Source organism: Talpa occidentalis, unplaced genomic scaffold (assembly GCF_014898055.3).
Source record: "Talpa occidentalis isolate TD23 unplaced genomic scaffold, MPIMG_talOcc4v2.1 talOcc4.2, whole genome shotgun sequence".
NCBI lineage: Eukaryota > Metazoa > Chordata > Mammalia > Eulipotyphla > Talpidae > Talpa > Talpa occidentalis.
In genome coordinates, this window is record NW_023602073.1 from 3,552,043 (window position 1) to 3,567,325 (window position 15,283).

Sequence of the window (15,283 nt, forward strand, 5' to 3'; positions counted from 1 at the left end):
AAAATTTCGTTGCAAAATATCCAACAACATCAGAGGAGGCAGCTGACAGAGACTGTTTTTTCAGGCTTCCAGCAACAATCACTAAGCAACCATCCTTTTATATGTTCATTTCTATTTTGTCTACATCTATTTTCCACAGACTGAGGACTTACCCTGCTACATGATTGCCTTAGTTGTCACTCATGTCTAGAAGAAGGGGAGCTGGCTAGAATAAGTAGCTCCAATATTGGAGGGGGGAGGAAAGAATGCAATATGACTCTCCTGGAAGCTTGTGATAATCTGAAGGGATTTTGACTAGGACGCTGCACAATCACTGAACATAAGGAAAGTTAGAGTGCCCATTGTAACGTTCAACCTTGAGCTGAGAGTCTACACCCACTAGACTTTAATTTTCTGGTTCTGGGGCCTCCCTGGTGGCACAAGGGGTTAAGACGCAACCTATCAAAAGCTGCCTGCAGCCTCTGCAGTGCCGGTTCGATTCCCGGCTGCTCCCCGGCCACTGGAGGAGGGTCCCGCAAGGCGCACAGACCTCTCCTGCCGCCCGCTGCTCCCCTCAGCAGTGTCCTTCGGTCCTTCTGCCTGCTCTGCTCCCCGCTCTGGCTCTGGTGAATTCTTTCATCCTCCTCCGCTTCTGACTGTACCCAGTGCTTGTATAAATAAATAAATAAATAAATAAACAAATAATCTTAAAGGGGAAAAAAAAAAAAAAAAAAAAGACGCAACCTATCAAGCTATCCGCAGCCACTGCCCCACAAGTTCCACCCCCAGCCGGCCAGGGAGCATCCCACATGGACCAGCAGACCTCTCCTGACTCGTCTGCTGCTCCCCTTAACAGTGTATTTCAGTCAATCTGCCTGTTCTGTTCCCCACTCTGTCTCTGGTGAATCCTCTCACCCTCCCCCCACCTCTGGCCTGTACCCTATTTCTTGTATAAACAAACAAATAAATAAATAAAAATTTTTCTGGTTCTATTTCCATGCTCAGCTTTTTTGGTGGATTTTCTTCTCTTTGAATTATACAGAAGATCTTTTTAACATTTCTTTCAGGGTAGATCTAGTGTTAGTGAACCTCTTCTCTGGTTTTTGTCTGTCTGGGAAGACCATTATTACTCTCTCATCTCTGCAGGAGAACTTGCAGGTGATGATATTTGTCACCAGTATATTTTATCTCTATTCTGAATATGTTGTCCCATCCTCTCCTTGTCCTCTGGAAGAGAACTTGGTGATAATATTGCCTCAGTTGGGATCATCTGACCCCCTTTGAGATCTTTTAAATGGCTGGTGAAAGCAAGTGGGAGTTTAATGTCAAAAAGTGACTTCATGATTTTGTTTCCTCTTTTGCTTTTTCATGAGATTCTTCCTCAGTTCAATTTCATTGGATATTTTTTAGGCTCCAACTGAACAGTCACTTTCTAGATTGGGAAGAAACAAATACAAACGGACTGAATAATGAACAATTGTGTAGGTCATCCACACCCATAACATTCTGTTCAAGTGGCTCCTCTTCATGTCCTAGAAAACTCCCTATTGTCCACAAGGACCCTCTATACTTGCCAGTTCATACAAATCCCCAGATCCTGGGTCAATTATTTGATTCAGAAAGAATCAATGCCAAAATCTAACTGGATATCTGGTTCTGGGCGAGCTTTGACTCCACTACCCACCAGATTTCTCCAACAACAGCAAGAGCTTAGACGAAGGTGGAGCTGGAAGGGACGATGCTAAGCTAGGTAAGTCAGAGGAAAAAGATAAATATCAGATGATTTCACTAATATGTGGAAAATAGTGAAACTGAACAAAGGGTCAGGAAAAAGACAAAATTGGCAAGCTGGCCATGTATCTGGAGGCAAACAGCGGGGAAGGGGAGGAGGAGGAGTCAAAACAGAGGAAGGAAGAGCACAACGGACTGTGGTGACAGATCACAGGTGCTGTGGTGGTGGAGACTACAACCAAGGGGAGAAATTAAATAACGCCAAAAATTAACAGTGATGTAAGAAATACATCTATTAAAAAAAAAGACTTTTGGCAACTAATTCCCAAAACGGACCCTGTGATTTCATTGTTTTTCAAAATTGTTGATCAAAATCGCACTCATGGAAAACAAGAATGGAACAGGCTGCCTTGCAATACAGAGGGTGGATGACAAACTTTTCTGTAATGGGTCACATAGAGTTTTAAGCGCAGCACGCCTGTAGACAACTTGGCAACTGCTTCCACGTGCTGCTGGAGTGCCAAGGCAGCCAGGATTGGACATGGTGTGTTCCAATGAGCCTCTATCTATGGACACTGATGTTTGAATTTCTTAGAATCTTCATATATTACAAAAATATTCTGCTTGTGATTTCTTATTCCACCATGTGGAAATGTAAATGACCATCCATACACAAATAGGCGGCAGGTGAGATCTAGCTGAGAAGCTTGTTCCCTGGCCTCTGCTGTAGGATATAAACTTCAAAATTTTTTTCAGAAAATATTTATCATCAAGTGTTCAATCTTTATCTTCGCCTCGAGCCATAAGCACAAAAACACTCATGGAAATAAGTGGGAAACAGCCACTCCGATCTCTCAACCCCAGGCTGAAAATCCACAAAGTTCCTTGGCTCATATTTAAAAATCTGATCTAGTTCTCATTCAGGTCCTTGGCAATGGAAGGGACTTGTCGCTGTTCTTTATCCCTCCTGTCCAGTCAATGGCTCCCTGCATGGTTTCTTGGCCACGTTTGGAGAATCTGTTGGTGTTCACTTATTCCATGTCCCACAGAGGGGATCAGTAACTAAGACCCAGAGTAGAAAGAAAGTTTTACAATCCCCTGCTTGGGACCACTGAGCAACGGGAGGTCTGCTTTTCTTTAAGTCAGTTATGAAGGAGAAAGAAAAATTAATTTTAATTTTTTAAAGATTTATTTATTTTATATATACAAGCACTGGGTACAGTCAGAAGCGCAGGAGGGTGAGAGAATTCACCTGAGCCAGAGTGGGGAACAGAACAGGCAGATGGACTGAAATACACTGCTGAGGGGAGCAGCGGGCAAGGCAGGAGAGGTCTGCACGCTATGTGGGACCCTTGCCAGTGGCAGAGGATCGAACCTGTGCTGCAGAGGCTGTGGGCAGCTTCACAGCCCAGCACTCAACCACTGCGCCACCAGGGGAGGCCCTAATTTCAATTTTTTAAACTAAAACAAGGACCAACTTCTAAAAGTAAGAAATCCTAAGGAACCCCTGTGTTCACTGCATCACTATTTACAATAGGTAAAAACCTGGAAACAACCCAAATATCTCAAAACAGTTGAATGGATCAAGATGTGGCCTATATACACAATGGAATACTACTCAGCAATAAAAAAAAAATAAACTCATGCCGTTCGCAACAACATGGATGGAGCTAGAAGGAATTATGCTCAGTGAAAGAAGCCAGAGGAAAAAGAAAAATATTGGATGGTTACACTTATGAGACACAGGGCAAGCTAGGGTTATTAGGCAGTTTTAGGGACAGTGCAGGAGGGGACCTATGAAGAATTAAGAGACTTCAGAGATAAGGACAACCAAGGGAATGTAACCAATTCCACTGGGAAAAACAAACATCCCAGGACCATTGATAACAAAATGGGAAAAACAAACATTCCAGGATGGTCCTGGTTTTCTTTAGGTGATAAAGTGTGGAGATGCTCTCCCGGAAGACTAGGCCATAAAGATAAAGATGTAACAAATGGGGAAAGACAGACCTGTTAGATAAGGAATGTGAAGATCCCCCACTCAGTAGCAAATTAAGTGAGACAGCCGAGAACTGACCAATCACAAAGAGACTGGTGGAGCTTTAGAATAATCAGGGAAAGAAAGTATACATTCCCTGAGACAGGACTCCACTTTGGCTTCCCTGGCCTGGGAGTCCCACTTTATTTCTGTTCTTTTTCTCCTCAATAAACTTTTTCTTTCTCTAAACAAACTGCCTCTTCTCGCTTGCTTGCCTGAGCGTCTGCGAAGTTCCTGCTGCAGCTTCCTGAGACACCAACCCGTGGGGGGGTCTAGTGGCTGGGGCTCAGCGCTGCCCTGCAGCCTGGAATCCGTTCCTGGCTGGAAGACTAGGCCTGACAATTCCGGTATCACTTATAGCAGGAATATAGGGGAACCAAATAAGACTTCAGTGAAAAAAAAAAAAAATAACCGTACAAAACACAAGAAAGCAAACACAGACCATTATAAACCAGAGACATCCTGCAGGGGAGCAGGAGGGAGAGGGATCAGAGGGAGTGAGGGAGGAGCTCAGGGGACTGAGGTGATGGTGCACGGGTGCCTTGGGGAAGGAAACTCCATGGGGCTCCACCTGAGGTGGGGGGGGAAGCGAACATTGTTTAAAAATGAACAACGATGTAAAAGATAAAAATTTTTTTTTAAAATCCTAATGACATATCACTGAAATATCCTCCTGTACTCAAATCCTGATGATTATATTATTTTCCCTGTATATTATGCTATCTCTGTCATTTGGCTATCTCTTGTTCTTACAGTTATGCTTCTCTTGCTATTTTATTTAACATGGCTCAGCCTAGTCTCTCAACCTGCTGCGAGAGTTCAGGCAGTTCATGTAAACTATCAGGGCTCCCTATTTCTCTTCCTGTTTCTAACCAATACAGTTGTGTCCCAATTTTTGGTTAAATCAATACTGACATTATCATGACCATACAAGTATCCTTTACTTTAAGTCAAATAATTCACTATGTCTACATTTACTCCTTAGATCCAAAGCTTTTCCATTTTCCCTTTAATCAATTTCCTCTTATTTATGTTTATTTCTCTGTGGACCTATTGCTACTCTTCACACAGTCCACTAGACTCACACAGCTTCTCCTACAGTAGTATAAATGAAAGTTCCCGCCCATTAACATATTCCCTGTACGCAATGCCCCCTTCTCTGCTTCTAGTTTTCTTTCTTAAATCTGAATCACTTATGTTTCCAAGGATGCCCCTACGTCTGCTTTTTCTTGTCAGCTCATTCTCAGAATGCTCCTTATCACTGTCCTTTGTCAAATGCTCTATTCAGGATCTCACATTTCTCTTTTCCAACGATCTATGTACTGAGATTTGTAGACTTCACCCACTGAAGAGATCGTTGGAGAACTTTTGGAGACTTGCCAAAAAATTTCTTTAGTCTTAAAATTGATACATTATTTCACCTGTACATAAATCAAGGATCAAGCACACTATTTTTCAAATTTGGAGGATGTTTATGCATTTCTTCTAGCACCCAATACTGTGGGCGTCTTCTATTCAAAAATCTTTGTAATTGCTTTAATTTTTTGTCATTTAAAAATATTTCTCTTTCCCTCTCACTCAATTAAGATGTTTTGCATTCATTACGCTGAGCACTTATGTACAAAGTACATGGTAACATTCATTTCATGATATATTTTCATTTGTTTATTTTTCATTATAGCTTTTCAATAAGGTAGATGTTTGATTCCTCTTTGATTCTATATTTATTTTAAGTTTGTATTGAAGTACCATTGGCTTTTAAAATTTATTGTCTTCAGTTCATTATAGTTCCTTTAATTTTCTAATTTTCCCTTTTATGGCACCTTATATATAATTCCCTCCCCAGAATACTACTTTTAAAAATCGATTTTCAACTCCTTTTTCATACTTTGCCTATTTCTTCTAATACCTTTGCTTCCGTACATTTTATTGCTCTTTCCGGTGGCTTTTGTTCCCCAAATCTAACAATCCTTGAGCCCTCACACTTATTCAGAAGAGAAATAAGAAGAGGCTGGTATAAATGTCTACTTAACTGAAGAATAATCATGTTTATTTTTTTATTTATTTATTTTAGAGGCATGTTTTATTTATTTATTTGTTTGTTTGTTTGTTTTGTTTATACATGCACTGGGTACAGTCAGAAGCGTGGGAGGGTGAGAGAATTCACCAGAGCCAGAGCGGGGAGCAGAGCAGGCAGAAGGACCGAAATACACTGCTGAGGGGAGCAGCGGGCGGCAGGAGAGGTCTGCGCGCCATGTGGGACCCTCCTCCGGTGGCCGGGGAGCAGCAGGGGATCGAACCGGCGCCGCAGAGGCCGCGGGCAGCTTCGCAACCCAGCGCTCAACCGCTGCGCCACCGGGGAGGCCCAAGAATAATCATGTTTAAATGGAAGTTTCTTTCTTAAAAATACTTTTAACCCAAACCTGGGAATGTTAAATGTCAAAACGTGGAAGAAATAAGCAGATACTAGTTATATGTGACATTTGAAAACCTTTAAAATAGAGTATAATTCTATCCACTTGCTTATTATCATCCACAAAATGAGAATCTTTTTCAAGAGATCATTTTTGTTCACCTTTTCCTGGTGTTTAACTGCCTCCAATCCCATATGAGCCAGTAATTATACTACATTTTGAATATTATGAAAAAAGTGGTGGATTTTTATAGTTCCATTACTAATGTTTTACTTTCAATGAATTTCTTGAAGTTGACTTGATCTCCAATCATTGAGAGAGCAGTGTCATTGCTATATATTATTGTCTATTTTTATAAATAGTCACTAGTTTTTACTCTTGGTAATTAAACAATGTGGTACAATTTGATGTAGCTTCTGGATTTAACTAAACAGTTCAAGAAATGAAAAATAACAATATGTAATTTTTTTTATATTTTGGATATAGTTATGAATTTTTACATATACACATGTATTTTCCCTTCATTGAATTCAAAAGTCAGGTGCTATTGTGATTATTACCTGCATTTCACAGCTAGGAACACAACAAAAACATTAAAAAAATAATTTCCCCAAGACTCTATAATAAGTAAACAAGTAAGATAATTTAAATTTGAACTTAAGCAATTGGGATGACCACATTTTTTCATCACTAAGAACTGCTGGGTATTAAAAAGTAATGACAGCAGTAAATTTATGAATGTTTCCATATAATGATAATTAAATGTACATAGAATACTCTGATTTACACATTTTCCATTTATTCCTAAAGACAACCCTTATCTTTCAATCTGCCTGGAAGATATTTGCAGGTCCTAATACCCTGAAATCATTTTTTTCACATGAAAGTCTTAGTGAAAATTTAGGTTTATTCTAGGGGAGTGCACGTATAGAGATATGTGAATATAAACTGCTCAAATTACAAATCAATTTTTCTTTGATCCCGAACTCCGAGCTGTGTGTGGTAATCTCCTAAGTACCACAAGACAGGGCCAAGAGACAAGTTTCCCCACCTGAAGCTGAAGTATGTGCTGTACTGTCCTTCAGAAATGTGAGTTGGGGCCTCCCCTGGTGGCACAGTGGTTGAGCGCTGGGCTGCAAAGCTGCCCGCAGCCTCTGCAGCGCCGGTTCGATCCCTGGTCGCCAGGCGAGGATCCCACATGGCACGACAGACCTCTCCTGCCGCGGCCGCTGCTTCGTCGGTCTGCCTATTCTGTTCCCCGCTCTGGCTCTGGTGAATTCTCTCACCCTCCCGCACTTCTGACTGTACCCAGTGCTTGTATAAATAAATAAATCTTAAAAAAAAAAAAAAAAGAAAAAAAAAAAGAAATGTGAGTGGGTCCATCCCCACATATGCACGGTCCATGACAGGAACATGTTAAGAGGTGCTGTGATCTGGACTTTGTTCTGCAGCGGTTACCTGAGAGTTCTGAAAGGATAACTCATAAAACTAGAGCTGTAGATATAATCTACAAGGCTTTCCATGAAAACCAGCATCAGGCTCATCATCAGTAAACTCTTACCTATAGACCAGAGAGAGAGATTTGAGAAAGATGAAAATTTAAATAGAAAGCAGTTCCATAAATCCAGAAAAAAAATATATCATAGAAGGAAAAGATAGCCAAGATCAGCAATTTTCTGGGGCACTGGGGCCACAGGGAAAGCTTTTGGTATGGGACCTGCAAGAGTTGTGCATATGACATATTGAAAAAACTAGCAACAACAAATGTTGGTGAGGATGTGGAGAAAAAGGAACTCTCCTGCACTGCTGGTGGGAGTGCAAACTGGTCCAACCACTATGGAGAGCTGTGTGGAGATTTCTGGACCTACTAAACATAGAGCTTCCATAGGATCCAGCAATTCCACTCCTAGCTATTTACCCAAAGGACACAGAAACATCCATTCCAAAGAGCACCTGCACCCCTATGTTTATAGCAGCACTGTTTACAATAGCTAAGCTTTGGAAACAACCCAAATGCCCAAAAATAGATGACTGGATCAAGAAGATGTGGTGCATATACACCATGGATTATTACTCAGCAATCAAGAAAGATAAACTCATGCAATTTGCAGCAACATGAATGGCGCTGGAAGGGATCATGCTCAGCAAAATAAGCCAGAAAGAAAAAGAAAAATACCGGATGGTCTCACTCATAGCAGGAATCTAGAAAATTTAAGGGACCAGGAAAATGAATAACTATAAGAAAGTGAAAATCAAAAATCAACAAACAACAAACAACTATGAATCAGAGACACTCCATGGGTGGTGGGGGGCAGGGAGGGGAGGGATTGGGGTCAAAATAAGGGGATTGCAATTGTATGGGGAATATAAAAATAAAATTTATTTTAAAAAAATAAAATAAAAATGAATGCCACAGGTTAAAAAAAAAAAAAAAAGAGTTGTGCATATCATTGGAGTGCTATGCAAGAAATCCCAGGTCCAGACATGCAAATGTTCCCTCTTACTTTCCTTTCAGTTTGTGAAATGAAAGTGTTTATTATTGCAAAATAATCTACTTTGTACTCACTGAGTATTTCTGCTGGAAGAAAAACATTAAAAGAAAAGGTCAGGGGCCACTAGCAAACATTTCTAATTTTAAGGTCATTCAGTTAGTCATAATGGGCTGCCACCATATAAGGCCAAATGTGGCATTTACTCTATGAAGATAATTCACTTCATGCATGTTTGCTTGGGGCATTATTTCATTTCCCTGGAAATTCCTGTAAGATTCAGAATATAGAACATTACTCATAGTACACAAAAATATAGTGGGTCTTTATAATATAGTAAAATATAAATGATATTTTAGGATAGCATCACTGTGAATGTTACATTACTCTCATATTCTAAAATCCATTTACCTTATTCACAGAAATTCATGCATTTTCTAGGTGAATATAGAATATTGAGTTCGATTCTTTTCTCCGTTTAGTGAGATGAGCTCTATATACTGACTTCATTTTTGTAGATTTATTTCATCCTATTGTTCCCAATATGAGTTACTTTGTATTTTGGGGCTTTATATGTAACTACTTGGCAGAAAACTAAGCAGGCAAAATATAAACAGACCAAAACAACAACAACAACATCAATAACAACAAAACCCTCTAATGTTCAGAACAACTGCATAGGAACGATCTCCATACCAAAGACAAGAAGCAACCTATAGATCATTTTTCAATTCCATAATCCAGGTATAGCCTGAAATTCATTAGGCAAAAGGAGCTTTCCCAGTTCTGGTGCAGTTCTGGGTGATCACATGGGTAGTTCTTCCCATTAGAAAGTGAATGGATGTGACCTATGTCACCTGTGGACATGGTAAGAAGTTCATGTTCCTTCTCAATGGCCTCTTATTCTGCATCCAAGAATTGATGTGATATACTATGATATTCTATAGGACAATAGATCTGTGAGGCAGATAGAGCTAGTGTTCTTGCTAGACCATGCAGGAAAAAATGGTTCCATCAGAATTGTTTCTAAGAATCATTTTATTTTATTTATTTATTTATTTTTTTTTATAGAGGCATGTTTTATTTATTTATTTGATGGTTTGTTTATACATGCACTGGGTACAGTCAGAAGCGCGGGAGGGTGAGAGAATTCACCAGAGCCAGAGCGGGGAGCAGAGCAGGCAGAAGGACCGAAGGACACTGCTGAGGGGAGCAGCGGGCGGCAGGAGAGGTCTGCGCGCCATGTGGGACCCTCCTCCAGTGGCCGGGGAGCAGCCGGGGATCGAACCGGCGCCGCAGAGGCCGCGGGCAGCTTCGCAACCCAGTGCTCAACCGCTGCACCACCGGGGAGGCCCAGAATCATTTTATAAGAAAGAAAGTTTTTATTCTTTTGAACTACTGCATTTGGATTTAATGATCACTACACTCTTGTGCGTCTTCATTAATCTTTATGATATATATACTCTCTGCTATTGCCTAAAAATCACTAAGATTTCCAGAGATCGTAATGTCTTTGTATCTCCCTATGAGCTTCTGTAACTTCATCCACTTTTCAATCGAGAGCCCATACTTTGTGGGTATTTTGATGTGTAATAGACTTTACTCAGGAGTGGGGCAGATGGTCATACATACGGGCACAAAATGAAATTGTTACTGAAGTGATGACTATGACATTAACAATGCATGCAGATAAGAAGTGATTTTATCACTCCTTAATAGCAGAAATACATCCTCTTAATTTAGCCAATATCATTTGCTGTGCCCATGAACATTCACTAACAGGTTTGATGAGACTGCACTTCATGCCTTCCTTATTCAGACAGCGAATAAGCTGTTTCATGGAACAAGTGTTTTAGATGACAATGAAGAGGTAGGAAATTAAACTATAATGCAAGTCTAGACCCAGAGTTGGATAGTTGACAGCTGCATGTCTGCAGGGGAAAAGTCATTATTTTCTGTGATGATAGACTGAAAAGAGATTAAAGTTCAGCTGGATTTTATCTGATGCTCCATAACAGGACACATTTCTCTCAGACTTAAAAAGAAGTATCTGGACGACTTTGACTATTCAGTAATCACAGATTCCATTACTTTTCTTTGTATATATATTTATTGATGATTTCATATACCAAATGTGGTATTTCAAATAGAAGAACATGTTGCTAAATACTGTTTGTAATAGATTCAGATTTGCTCAGTGATGCCTGTGTGATGACTTTTCTAAAACTGCAAATGTTGCATGACCAAATACTAAATAACTAATTTGAGGACAATGGCACTACATATATACACAGTACATTTTGAAACAATTAGTATTTTTGTGCTTGGAAGCAGTGATTTAAATTTTGGTCTTACAAAAACAAGTGGTATATCACACCTGAAAACTTCTGGGAACTTAAGGCTGTAAAACATTCCAGGCCAAGTCTTTGAGATAGATTTGTGGTCTTTTAAGACAGAGACTGTCTGGAGAGGAGTGTGAAATTTAGCGATAGAACAATAGCAGTTAACGTGAGAGACAGCAGTTAAAGTTAGAGATAGCAGTTAATTGATAGTTGAAGTTATTAGATAATTAAAGTTAGAAATAACAGTAGTTGACAAGATAAATAAAGAAGCAATACGCAAAAATATGGCCTTGAGAAAGTAAAAGGAATTCCCCTTTTTTTTTTTGAGGCTTGGGGCTAGAAAAAGATCAGTGCAACTTATGCGACACTGGGATTCTTTGGGTTTTTTAATTCCTTTTAATCATTTACTACTTTTCTTAAATCTGAATAGTTTAGTTATAGGAATAAGTTTTTTAATTTTAGCCATAATTGGATTTGATTACCAGTATATAAGGTGATTATGTTTTTTGATGTTCAAGATTCAGGAATTTTATAAATTTTGATTCATTAGTAATTTAGCAGTTATAAAGGAGTTAAGTTTTAGTCATACAAGTTTTTTGTTGCTTTGCTGTTTTTTAGCATTAACAGAATGGTTACTGGGCAGGGGAAGAAAATGACTGTGAGGGGACAGGTTGTGTGGTAACTGTACTTACCTTGAGGACAAAGTGAGATGGCTGTTATCACCTCAGCAAGGGTCATAGGTCCCCAGGCCAGTTTGGCTGGTTTTGAAAAAAATGCCAGGGTTGTTAGTCTTTTTTTACTACTTGAATGCACTCGCTTATGTACTCCCATGGCTTGCTCGAGATGTATAAATAAAGAACTGCTGAGCCCCTCAGCAGGACGATACTTGCACCCTTATCAAGTATCAGTGTCTCCTCATTCCCCCATCCCTCCCCCCACCATGTCAACGATGCTGTCCCATCCTTCAGGAACCCCTGACTCCCAGTTTGCAGAGCAGGCCTCCAGCAGGTTTCATCTCCTCCAAGGTGAATCCAGGGGGCAGAGAACAGCTGTGCCTCTCCAGAGGAGGACTTGGGATATTCCCCAGAGGAAACACCCCACAGCTGCTGGGACTCTACCTCCCCCTGGGGAGAGGGTGCTCCCTCTAAGCACGGAGGTCAGGCAAGGCCCCAGGATGTCCAGGCGATAGGGGTGACCTGGTCCACTGCTGTGGGCAACTGCTCCATCCCTGGGAAGTCAGAGTTGGGGCTGGCAGAGCCCAAGTGGCATCCAGCTCCGGGCTCTGGCCTGCCCCCTGGGTACTGACACCGGCCTCAGTTTCCCTCAGCCAATAAAAGGAAACCGAGTTTGGAGAAAAGGAAAGTGGCTGAATTTGTGGACAAAGGAGGAGGGCAGCAGCCTCATGACTGACAGACCCCTGTCCTCTGCTGGGCAGAGGGCAGGGTCTTTATGCAAAGGGAAAAAAGGGGAAGAAGAGGGAGGGGCTGCAAGGGGCGGGGATAGGGGTGGACCTAGATGGGGGAGCTCCAGGCAGCTTTTCTCAGCTCTTTGGAAGGAGAGAAGAGAACCTGTCAAACAAGGGGGGAACTGCAAGAGATGGTGGAGACCAACTAGTTCATTCCTCCCTGAGAGACTGGTCACTTGCAACTGCGTCACAGGAGCTCCAGGAGCTCAGACCCAAACCGCCCATTCATAATAAAATGCTTCTTTAGTTACACTTTTCCTCCTCTATTTTTTTAGATTTACTTCTTTATGCATACAAGAACTGGGGTACAGGCCGGAGGTGCAGGGGGTGTGAGAGGATTCACCAGAGACAGAGCGGGGAGCAGAACAGGCAGACAGACCAAAAATACTGCTGAGGGGAGAAGCTGGCAAAAAAGGGGAGGTCTGCAGCGCCATGTGGGCCTCTTCCTGGCTGGCAGGGGACAAACTGGTGCTGCAGAGGCTGTAGACCGCTTCACTGCGCTGCGCTCAACCCACTGCGCCATCGGGGAAGCCCTTCATTATTTTTTAAAGATTTATTATTCATTTACGAACACAAGAGCTGGGGTGCAGGCCAGTGGTGCTGGGTGATGGGTATGAGAGACTCACCAGAGACAGAGTGGGGAGAACAGGCTGATTGACTGAAATCCATTGCTGAGGGGAGCAGCAGGCGCGCCAGGAGAGGTCTGCTTACCATGTGGGATTCTCCCGGGCTGGCCGGGATCGAACCTACGCTGCATAAGCTGCGGGACAGCTTCACAATGTGGCGCTCAACTGCCTGCGCCATCAGGAAGGCCCAGTCAATTTTACCTTATGGATATATTTTTACGTACATTATATCTACCTCTCTATCCTCTTTCTGTATTAATATTTGTATCATCTATCTAATCTTACCTATTTTTGTGCCCATGGATATTTATAGCAGCATTGCTTGTAAGGCAAAATAACTAAAAAAAAGGGGGGGGGAGCGCTAAGGAAAAGTCCTCTATCCATAAATAAGACTAGATATATTAAGGTATATACATATTATGGAATATTTTGTGGTTACTAACAAAATGAGATAGATCGATATATGCTGACATGGCGACTTCTGCAAGTCATATCACTACTACGTAAAAAGCAAGATTCAAAGCCATATACACAGAAACACAGATGTGCATGCAGGTGTGCTATATATTTCTGTGTGTATATGTGTATATTGATAATAATTTCATGTGGGTAAGAATTTGAAGATTTGTAGAATCACCTCTGTATATCAGAAGGAAGTTTAAGGGGAAAGGTTCTGAAGGGAATGGAGTTTGTTTGGGGGGTCTAGGTGCCCTTCATTCTGACTCAGTCCTTAGCTCCAGGAGATCTGTGGTTGGGGAGTGTAAAGGCAGGACTGGTCACTGAGCAGGTTTTCTAAGATCCCATGCAGACCAGGTAAAGGAGGAGTCAGAGTCCTCAGTGCCTGATATTTTTCCTTACCCTACAGTCCACCCCCTCAGGGTTTTCTGCCATATGGCCTTTATCAGTCTCTACATACAAATCATAAACACATGTCTCTTGGCAATATGAACACTGCAGCCATGGCCCGCAAAAGTAAATGAAATACATCGCAATATAACAAAATACAACAGAACACAAATTAAGTCCAGGCAGGGCCCCAACCTAGTGCAAAAGACAATTATTGGTACCAGCAGATGAGCCACCAAACCTGCTGCCGAAGGCTCTGCTCATATGAGGGAGGGGAACCACTCACGGCATCTACTGCAACATGCCAGGAGCCGTCGGGCTTCCTGGCCTTCTCTGGCTGTCGTCTCGGCTACAAGCCACACACAGCATCCACCCCCAGGATGCACTAACTCTGGGATTGGCGATTCTGTTCTGTTGGGGGTAATCGCCAGCCCTCAGGGTTTCTGTCTGAAGTCGCTCCAACACTCGGCTTCATAGCCACCCATGCGACTCGCAGACCCCTGCACTCAGGCCAACCCACTGCACAAGCACATGGGTCGGGGATCCAACTCTACATTTTCCCCAACCGTCCCCCAAGGACAGGTTCCTCAGCTCCTCACCCTCACTCGACGAGCAGGGCATCACCCACAGGTGATTCCACGAGACTCCCAGGTCTTCAGCATACTCAGGCTGCTTAACAGCCGCTCAGGGCTTCCCAAACTTAGCATCAGCACCAGCTTTTGCCTTCTCAGTTGGCTTTTCTCCTCCACCTGGCTGCTGGGCATCCACAGGCTGCTTTTGGCCATCAAGGCCCACTGGCCACCCCCAGATTCCCATCTCCTGGGGTTTACAAACAAAACTGTTCCATCCCCAGGGTCCCAAAACATATCAACCTGCAAGGGCCTCCGCCTTCTGGCGGGATTGTCAGTCCAAGTTCATCAGTGTGAGTCCATCAGTCCAAGCCCACCAGTCGAAGTCCGTTGGCCTCTCCCTGCATCAGCACTGGCGAGCTCTGAATCGTGGTCCTCTCCTCCCCGACGATTCTGCTGTCTCAGGGGTCGTTGGCCGGTCCTTTCGGGTGTCCTCGGCTGGTCCTCTTGGGCGTCTCCTTCATGCCAGGTCTCGTCCTGCAGCTCCTGGACCCCGTCCCTCTCCTGTGCCGCCACGACGCCTCCAGCGTCATCACAGGCAAAGTCTGTTACTCCTTAGTCCCTCCAGGTCTTCGGAGGGCTCCATACTCGTCTGCATGGATCATCTTGCCGACTTACGCCAATTGTAAAGGTCAGGAATGGACACAGAGCAGGTTTTCTGATCCCATGTAGACTGGGTAAAGGAGCAGTCAGAGTCCTCAGTGGTTTTTTGCAGGTCTTTTAT

General features: G+C 42.5%; 1 protein-coding gene across 1 annotated transcript in view; it reads right to left on the reverse strand.

The window, feature by feature from the left end:
* Positions 1-721: 721 nt before the first annotated feature.
* LOC119251640 (zinc finger protein 260-like) overlaps positions 722-15,283 on the reverse strand; it is a 92,430-nt gene continuing 77,868 nt past the window's right edge. Inside the window, exons 10-11 of the mRNA XM_054698314.1 lie at positions 11,686-11,751; positions 722-1,411 (exon numbers count right to left, since the gene is read on the reverse strand). Coding sequence (XP_054554289.1) covers positions 1,386-1,411; positions 11,686-11,751 — 92 coding nt within the window. The 3' untranslated portion in view covers positions 722-1,385. The remainder of the gene's footprint in view (positions 1,412-11,685; positions 11,752-15,283) is intronic.